General features: G+C 56.4%; 1 protein-coding gene across 3 annotated transcripts; it reads right to left on the bottom strand.

Annotated features, from left to right (window-relative positions):
• Positions 1–1,015: 1,015 nt before the first annotated feature.
• Positions 1,016–8,456, bottom strand: SERPINF2 (serpin family F member 2). Of its 3 annotated transcripts, none has more exons than XM_019650447.1 (10): positions 8,334–8,456; positions 7,024–7,090; positions 6,833–6,871; positions 6,642–6,704; positions 6,151–6,352; positions 5,541–5,684; positions 5,191–5,394; positions 4,623–4,765; positions 2,725–2,929; positions 1,016–2,082 (listed from the first exon to the last, which is right to left on the bottom strand). In XM_019650447.1, exons 2-10 carry the CDS (start codon positions 7,084–7,086, stop codon positions 1,670–1,672), a joined length of 1,476 nt encoding a protein of 491 aa, XP_019505992.1. In that variant the 5' UTR covers positions 7,087–7,090; positions 8,334–8,456; the 3' UTR covers positions 1,016–1,669. The 3 variants fall into 3 exon arrangements, with proteins under 3 accessions (XP_019505992.1, XP_019505993.1, XP_019505994.1); XM_019650448.1 differs by having other exon boundaries at positions 8,287–8,369; XM_019650449.1 differs by lacking the exon at positions 8,334–8,456 and adding an exon at positions 7,750–7,882.
• Positions 8,457–8,502: the final 46 nt, after the last annotated feature.

Here is an 8,502-nt window from a genome sequence, read left to right as displayed (position 1 = left end):
TGGTAACAGAGAGGAGGAGAGAGCTGGGAAAGACAGGAGGCAAAGTTAAGGTGGTGGGCTCGCTGATTTAACTTTCCAATGACTTCTTACCTCTCCTAAGATGAAAACTACAGTCTTTACAGTGGCCAGAAAACCCTCCGTGATCTGTCCCCACTTCCTCTCTGACCCTTTCCTACTCCTCCCCCGTCACTCCCTCCACCCCAGCCCCACGGATCTCCTGCTCATCCTGAACCTTCCAACTAGGCTCCCACCTCAGGAACTCTGTATAGGACGCTCTTCCCCAGGTTTCCATGGTGCCCTCACCTCCTTCAAGTCTCTGCTCCAACGTCACCTTCTCAGGGAGACCCTCCCTGCTTTTTCTCACCCTAGCTCTTATCACCCTCTGACACACCTTATAGTTCCCTTGTTTATTTATGACCTATCTCCCCACCCTGCTAGTTTGTGAGAAGCAAGATTCCATCCCAGGTGCTTGCTTTTAATCACGCACTTCAGGGCTGCAGGTGTCTGCTGCTGCATGGACACCCTGCACTCACAGACAGGGGCCCGCCCATGTGGACACCCATGCTGTTCCCAGCCCTGTGCCCCAACCGCTTCCCCCAAATCCTCAGGCGCTGACAGCCTCCAGCTGGAGCTGGCCCCCCCGGCTGGCGGGCGCCAGCTCCTGACAGAGGGGCCAGCATGTAATTAGAAACTCCTCAAGCTCCCTAATTGCCAGTTCTTCTCCCAAACCCCGAGGCTGGCACTATTCTGAGCCGCCCTTGTTGCCAGCTGCCTGAGGCCTGTAGATGGGAACAGGCTGAGAGCAGAGCCAGTCCTGGAGAGGGCTGGAGAGGTCAGAGGGGACTGCACGGTGGAGAAGGGCTGGTGAGTGGCCAGAGACCAAACGTGGCACAGAGAAGGCTGCTGTTCCTCAGGGCCCAGCCTGGCTCTCAGTGCCGTCTGCTCTGTGGCCCCCTCCCCGCGTTCCTCCAGCGCCCCTATTCCCTCTCATGCCCAGAACAGTGACATCGAAGCAGCCCATTCATTCTTTATTCAGGAGGCATAAAAATCACTACAAAAACTTTACAAAAGAGCCTTAAGGAATTAATGCCACCCCCCTCAGCCCCTGAGACCCCCAGCAGAGGAGGAAGGGGAGAGAGGAAGAAAAGGAAGTCCTGGCAGTGTCCACATCTCTAAGGACCAGCAGGGAGACTGAAGTGACAGGGCTCGGGGTTGGGCTGGAGGCTGGTGGGCCTTGGACAGGTGATGGCAGAGGTAGTCATGTGGGACACTCGACCTCTGCCCACAGAGCAGGACATGGCTGACCCACAGCGTCTAACCCCAGGACAGTGCTCTGCCCTACAGCCGCCCCCAGGGCCTGACTCTCTTCTCCCCAGCCAGGGTATCCAATCCTTCCTGTCCCGCTTTCTGGGAACAAACGTGGAGGTACCCCAACAGACTTAAGGAATAACCCACCTCCCTTCCTGACTAAAGTGAGTGCACAGCTGCCCCTCCTTCCAGCCCCAGCCGACCCCAGACTCCCCAAGAGGAGACAGAGAGAAGGCTCCTCTCCCCTGCCAGCCTGCCCACCCAGGCCCTGCCCCTAATCCCACCAAGCTGTTTAGAAAGAGTCACATGAGTTGAGAGGCTGGTCCAGGCAGGGACTCGGGATGCTGGAGCCCACAGCGCCTCACTTGGGACTGCTAAATTGGGGGTAATCATCCTCTGAAGGGGGCGCCAGTTTCAAGTCAGGGCCAAAGGGCTTGTCTCCACGGGGGAAGGCTTTGTGGTGCTGGAAGGAGTCCCTGTTATCGGGGGAATCCTGCTGCTCCTTGTGCTCCGGTTGCGCTCCAGGGTTGGGGTTCCTCACACTGCCCACGAAGAGGGGTAGGCTTGTGGTGTCCTCAAGAATGAAGAAGAGGAAGGGGCGGTTTACGCTGAAGGAAGAGAGGGACATTCGGGACATGGCCAAGCTGGTTGCTGCAGCCGCCTCCACGCCAGCCTCACTGAGTTCCAAAGTGGACTTATGCTGTACGCTGGACACCACCAAGGTCTGGTCCGAGATCCCTCGTAGGTCAGGGGCCTGAAACAGCTCCTGCAGGCCTGCCCAGGGCAGGAGATGGCTGGTCAGAGCTGCCTTCCGCCCCACAGGTTGCCTGGACCTGCTTGGGAGGGTGTCTGGCATCCTGGCCAGGGAATACGTTGAACCCACAGATCCCTGGTTAACTCCTATTTAACCTTCAAGTATCAGCTGAAGTGTCACTTCCTCCAGGAAGCCTTCCCTGATCCACTGCTCCCAAGTCCAGAGAGGTGCCTTTTTAATGTTCCCCCAGGTGAACTGGAGAGGAGCCCTCTTGTCTTCTGACTTATGCTGAATTGTAAGGACCTGATTCCTCATCTGCCCGCTCCATTAGACAGCTCTTTGTACACAGTGGGCTCCCAGTGCCTAGTACAATGCCACTGGAGGAGAGCCAGCGAGACTCACGTGCCACCCCAGGCTCTCCACCTGGCATTCTTTGCAATGCTGCCTTGGGCAGAGCATGTCCTCATTCCCTGGGCCGCCTAGCCCACCCCAGGACAAGAGGGTCCAGGGGCTCACATCAAACCCTCTCACTTTCCTAAGCCTCAGAAAAGGCCAGGACACAAGACTAGCTTGGTCTCAGACTTGCTGCCAGCTGGAGGCTTCCTCCTCGCCCACCCTGCCCAGCCTGGCCTCAGGGGCTGCCCCATGCCCATCCTCCTTACCCAGCTGGCTGAGGGTGGCCACCAGGTCCAGCTGATATTTTAGATGCAGCTTAGGCAGCTGGACCTTGGTGGGCCTCTCCCGTAGCAAGGGCTGGTGCAGGAAGTCCCAGCTCAGGTTGGCCAGCACCTGGGACACATTCCACTCAAAGTAGGTGGGCACAATGACCACGAAGCTTATGTTGTTCTTAAAGGGGAATTGAGCCACCTACAGACAAGGGGAGGAGACAACATGAGGACCAGAAAGCCCCCAGACCTAGGTGGGCTCTAGGCCAGCAGGCACTTCTGAGACCGATGGGCTGGGGTTCCAGTCTGTCCTTCTCAGGTATGAGCTCAGCCTCCCTGAGCCTCCAATTCCTCACCTGCGAAGTGGAGTAATGCTATCTGTCCACATGGCAGGCTGACATGGGACCAAAAGAGGTAACACTTTTAAAGCTTCTAACAGAATGTCTGCATATAAGCTGCACTCGATAAATGGTGTTTTTCTCTCTCTTCATCTGCTACCAGCTAGCCCTGTGACTTGGGGTGAAGAATCCCCTGCGTTCCCCTCTCAGTTTCTCCATGTGTGCAGTGGACTTGGGCTGTTGGTCTTCAAATTGCCCTAGGTTCTGCAGAGCAGCCTCTGCAAAGGGTGGTACTTTCTCAACCCCTCTCACCTTCCACAGCGACTTACTTTGCCCAGCTGTGTGTATTAATTGTGATTTGGGATAAGATTTCATGTGAACGGGGCTTCTGCAGCTAAAGAAGTGTGAAAAACACTGGGCTCAATGGTTTCTGGCAGCTGTGGCTCCTCAGGCTCTAGGCAGAGCGTCCAGGTGGCAGGACCCCTGCAGATGGGAGGAGGGGTGCCAGCAACTGGCTGCCTGGGCCTGCTTGCAGAGTGCCTGAAGACAGGAAGGGCAAGGAGGACAAGGCATGGCGACAACAGAGTGAAGGAAGAGAGGAAAGGAGCAGCAGGAATAAAGTTGATGGGGAGGTAAACCCGACCATCCTCCTTTCAGGGTGAACTACAGAGAAGCTGGGATGCTGGTCTAAGGACCTGCCCCGCCCCAGCACCCCTCAGGAGGGCTGCAGAAGTGACTGTGGCCTGGGTCACGTTGGCCTTATGAAATTACCCAACACTGCCACCTCAGCCACAGCTGACTGGCCCAGGGATCAGTGTCCAAGCCAAGGGGACCACATTTCGGCTAGAAGCAAGGGAGGCCACACTGAAATGGCTTGGCACAGCGCTCTATCCAATCAGAATGTTCTATCACGATGCTGACAAATCCATCCTAATCACATCCTCCCTTCTAAGAAACACTGTTAGAGCTCAGGTCACATCTTCCTGAGGGGCTTGGGGGTGCCAAGTGGCTCCATGGCTGCTGGGGTGGCCCCTGTGCCGCCCTACAACCCATGGGGCCTTGTAATAAACTCCCATAACTAGAGATTACCTGGGTCTCAACTCAGTGCCCCCTCCTCAAAGAATGTTCCCTGACCACTCTATCTAAAATACCTTACCCAGTCACCAATAGGTCACCTTTTTAAATGTTTTCCTTCATAGTATTTATCACTATCTGAAATTATCCTGTCAGTTTGTATGTGCTTGTATACTGTGTGTCTTCCCTCCTGAGAACAGGGATCTGGGCTCCCCCTGTGTTTCACTAAAGTCCCAGTGCCTAGAACAGCATCTGGCACATAGCAAATCCCCAGTGTTGTTTGTTGAATGAATGAACCTCGAAGAGCCTGGAGCCTCAGTCCCCTTGGGTGGGCATAGGAGACCTTTTAGAACCATGTGCCCCAGGGACATGACTGCAAGGAGGGTAGAGGCCTACCTCCCCACCCCGTGCCTGCTCCAAAGCCTCCCTACCCCCTTCCCCACCTCCCAGCACCCAGGCCCAGCCTGGGCAATCAAGGGTGACCTGTATCTCAGGCTGCTCCAGCGAGAACCAGCGCAGAGGGTACGAGTGAGCTTGCATCATGTCCACTGGCACCATGAACTGCTTGTCCAGGTGGAAAGTTTTTCTCTGGGTGAGGCTCGGGTCAAACTTGATTCTCCAGAAACCTGCAGCCAGCAGAGGGTAGGGGCCACATAGACTGGGACCAGGGTATGTTTTATACCACCAGCCTCTTCCCCATCCCACCGAGTTGATCTGAAGTCTCTTTTCCGTAGCATTTCTGAAATGTGGGTTTGTATTCTCCCATGCCCTGCCATGCTCCCAGGAACCTCCCCTTGGGATTTTTCAGACTTGGTTTCCTCCTAGGGTGCTCTCTCCACAGCAGCCCCATCCAGTTCCTGGGCCTCCTCCCTGCCACTCCATAACCTGTCCCTTATCCTTCCCCAAGTTACAACCAGAGAGCTCCGTGCCTCTTGGCCCGGCCCTGAGGAGAAAAAGGGACCCCCAGAACAAAGGCTGCACAGCCAGCTCAGTCTACAGGGCAGGGGTAGGATCTCCAGGATGGGGGAATCTGAGAAGCGGAGGAACGCACCCTGGAAGTGGATGGCATTGAGGAGAAGCAGCACCGTGTCATCTGACAGCTCTGAAAGGAAATCCTCAATCTTCCCCTCCGTGGCCTCCTTCACCCATTGGTTGATATTCGCCAGGTCATCCCCCTTCCTTCCCATCAGGTTCATGGGCTTTGCACCAAAGAGCTGTTCTGATTGTTTCAGGAAGTCCTCTTTGATGGGAAATCCTATACAGAAGGGACCACAAGCTGTTCTCAGGGCTCAGGCTCCACAGCCACCCATGATTCCGACTGGCTCCCTGAGGCCAAGCCCATCTCCCTCACCCATCCACCCCGGGGCACTACCGAGGGAGCTCCCTGCCACCAGCACCTACCTTTCTGCAGGTACATTCTGGCAGCCAATCGGAATGCCCCAGGGCCCAGGTCTTGGCAGAGGCGGCTCAGCATGTGGGGGAGGCAGGGCCCTGTATCTGCATATAGCACCTGCTGCAGCCTCTGCAGTGTCTGGTTTTGAGCACCTGGAGGAGACCACATCGGCTGTGGCCCAGGCTCAGGTTCTGTCCCGCCCTTACTGCCCACCCAGTCCCTCTTGAGTACCCATGGGGAGCATGCCCGTGGAACCCCACACTGTCCTCCCATGTCCACTGAACTGGTCTGAGTGACAGGACTCCCAAGTTCTACTTTTATCTCTGCTGCTGACAGTCTGGGCGACCTCATGAACATTGTCAGCCCTTCTTGGACCTCAGTTTCCCCCAATGAGACCCTCCAGTCCAACGGAGACATTGTAGCTATCAAGCTCTTGCATAAACGTCACCAGAAACAGATCCCAGGCCCAATCCCTGAACATTTGATTCACAGAGACTGGAGGTGGGCCTGTATTTTTTACCAAACGTCCAAGTGACCCTGACAGAGGAGTAACTCTGGAGTAGTGAGTTCCTACTGGCCTCCCGGCTCTGTTGGTCTGGACAGGTCCTGCCACAGTACCTAGTGCCAGGTGAGACAGTGCCAGGGCCACACTCAGAGGCGACAAGATGAGGTTGGGGCTGGTAGACCTTTGGGCCACCAGGGAGAAGAGGTCCGTGGTGAAAGCCATCATGGCCTGGGCCAGCCTGCTGGTCTGCTCTGGAGTTGGGGCCTCCTTGCAGTCTCCTGTGGCCTTCTTCATGGCAGCTTGGCCACCAGACTCCTGCAGGGATATATCAGGGGTCAGTGGGGTTCAGGGGTCAGCTCCGGGCTCTGTGCTGAAGATCTCCTTCATAGCCCCGTGGCTGGGGGCAGCAGGGCCTTTGTCCCAGTCCTGACACAAGTCACACAGGCAATGGCATTCTGGGGACTGGATCTCTTTCCTCTGGTCCTTCTCACCCTTCCCCTTCAGGTCTCAGCCTCACGGCCACGCCCCCAGTTCCCTCGACCCTGCTGATTGGCCCTCCTCCCTCGGGCCCCGCCCACTCTTCCCCAGCCCCACCTGGTTGTACCTGGTTGCCCATCTTGAGGAAGCTAAGTGGGGACAGCTTCTCCTGAGTTGCCCCAAGCATTATCTGAAGAAAGGAGAAAACAGAGGGAGAGCACCCTTCCCACAGGTCCCCCACCCTGCAGAAGCCACAGGTGAGGGATTCTCTCTCCATCAGAACCTCCCTCTCCATCATGTCCCCTCACTCGCTAGTACCTGCTGGTCCCAGAGCTCCATGGCACGCGCTGGAGAGAACTGTTGAGAAAGGGATGAGGAGAGGAGGGGGAACCCCCTCAGAGCCAAACCCTCCCTCCACCCAGCCCTCCTCCTCTTCCCCCTCAGACCTCTGGCCTCTCCCATGCCCACCTCCCTTCCCCACCCAGACCCGGACCACCGCCCAGGCTCACCACCAAGTAGGGGCCTTGCAGGCAGAACAAGCTGAGCACCAGGAGACCCCGGAGCAGCACCATGTTCCTGAGAGGGACAGGAAGCCTCGGTTCCCACCTCGCCCCCACCCCACACACACTGTCACTAGTTATCTGACAGGCTACCCGAGGCCAAACCACCACACCCACCATGGAATCCCACCCACATGATCATTGACTGTCAGCCCTGAGCCATCACCGCTGAGGGGACAACGCCAGCTGCAACCCCTCCCCCACAACACATGAACAGTGGCTCTCAGTTCTGAAGGGTAGGATTTTCTCCCCTGAATTGTTTTTCCCCTCTTTGTGTTCTCTGGTTTTTCACGTTTCATGCACTGAAAATGTTTTGGTTCGCAGGGGGGAAATATTATCAAAATGAAAAAAGTCCTCATTCTTCAAGGCCTGGCCTTGTGAGTCAGTCCTGGATTGGAATCCTGATTCTGACTCCTGCCAGAGGACCTTGGACATCTCCCTTAACCCCTCTGGGCTTCTCCTTATCTTGTAAAATGATGGCACAAGTCCCAACCTCCTCCCATGGGAATTGTGAGGACCAAAATAAGACGGTCTTTGTGAACCCTGAGTACAATGCCTGGCACTTAGTCATGGCTGTTGTCAGCCGAGCCCAAGGTCCCTCCCCTGAGAACCCTGCCCTTCACTGGGGCTCCATTCCCCAGTACTCATATCCCACCTGCTATCCACCTGGCCCACCTTTTCTGACTGGTCTGGTCTAGTCTTGCCAACAAGGGTAGATGGGCCTGGAAGGCCCTGACGTGTCAGCAGGGGTAGTGGGGTGGCCCTGAGAGCCACCTTGTTGACCTAACAGCAGAACCCAATGAATGACTCTGGCCAGAGCCACCTTTGGACTTATGGGAAACACGCTGCCCCCAGGCTGGTTCCGGGAAGCCAGGCTGGCAGGAGGGGATGGGGATGGGCAGATCTAGGTCTAGCCTTGGAGCATGTCTCACACACACCCCACCCCCATCTTAGGGCCAGTCATTTTGGAGGATCCTTTTATCACCCCTGGCTTCACCCTCATCACATACAAGGGCCTTTTGCCATGGCCCTGATCCCCAACCTGGGCCCTTGAATCTTTCTGTTAAGAAAAGCCCTCCAGTTTTCCAAGTCCCAGAGAGACTCTTCCTGGACTCCCACCTTTGCCCCCCATCACCCCAGGAGGTGGGGGAAATGACAGGCTTCCTAAATAAATTCAGCCCAGACCCCCTTAGCGGGGTGGGCAGCTCCTACCTCCTTTTCTGCTTGAGGAGCAGGCCGAGCCACCCCTCCCCTCCTACCTCGGCAGGCTCCTCTCTGCTGAACACAATGTCCCTCTGGCCCCACTTGGGTGCTCCCAACGCTCTGCTCGGGCTCCAGCCAGCCCAGCTGAGCCCTCCTCTTCCACCAGGACCTTTGCTCTCAGCCAACCCCTGTTCAGATTGCTTTCTCCTCTGGTAAATATTGACC

Source organism: Hipposideros armiger, unplaced genomic scaffold (genome assembly GCF_001890085.2).
Source record: "Hipposideros armiger isolate ML-2016 unplaced genomic scaffold, ASM189008v1 scaffold_141, whole genome shotgun sequence".
Taxonomy (NCBI): Eukaryota; Metazoa; Chordata; class Mammalia; order Chiroptera; family Hipposideridae; genus Hipposideros; species Hipposideros armiger.
The sequence above is the reverse complement of the archived record's forward strand: the minus strand, read 5'-3'. Positions and strand labels throughout refer to the sequence as shown.

Coding starts and splice junctions, on each gene's coding strand:
- SERPINF2 (XM_019650447.1), bottom strand. CDS start 7,086: ATGGTGCTGCTCCGGGGTCTCCTGGTGCTCAGCTTGTTCTGCCTGCAA. Junction 4,766..5,190: donor CAATGCCATCCACTTCCAGG/GTGCGTTCCTCC, acceptor TGCTGGCTGCAG/GTTTCTGGAGAATCAAGTTT. Junction 2,930..4,622: donor TGGAGCAGCCTGAGATACAG/GTCACCCTTGAT, acceptor CCTTGTCTGTAG/GTGGCTCAATTCCCCTTTAA.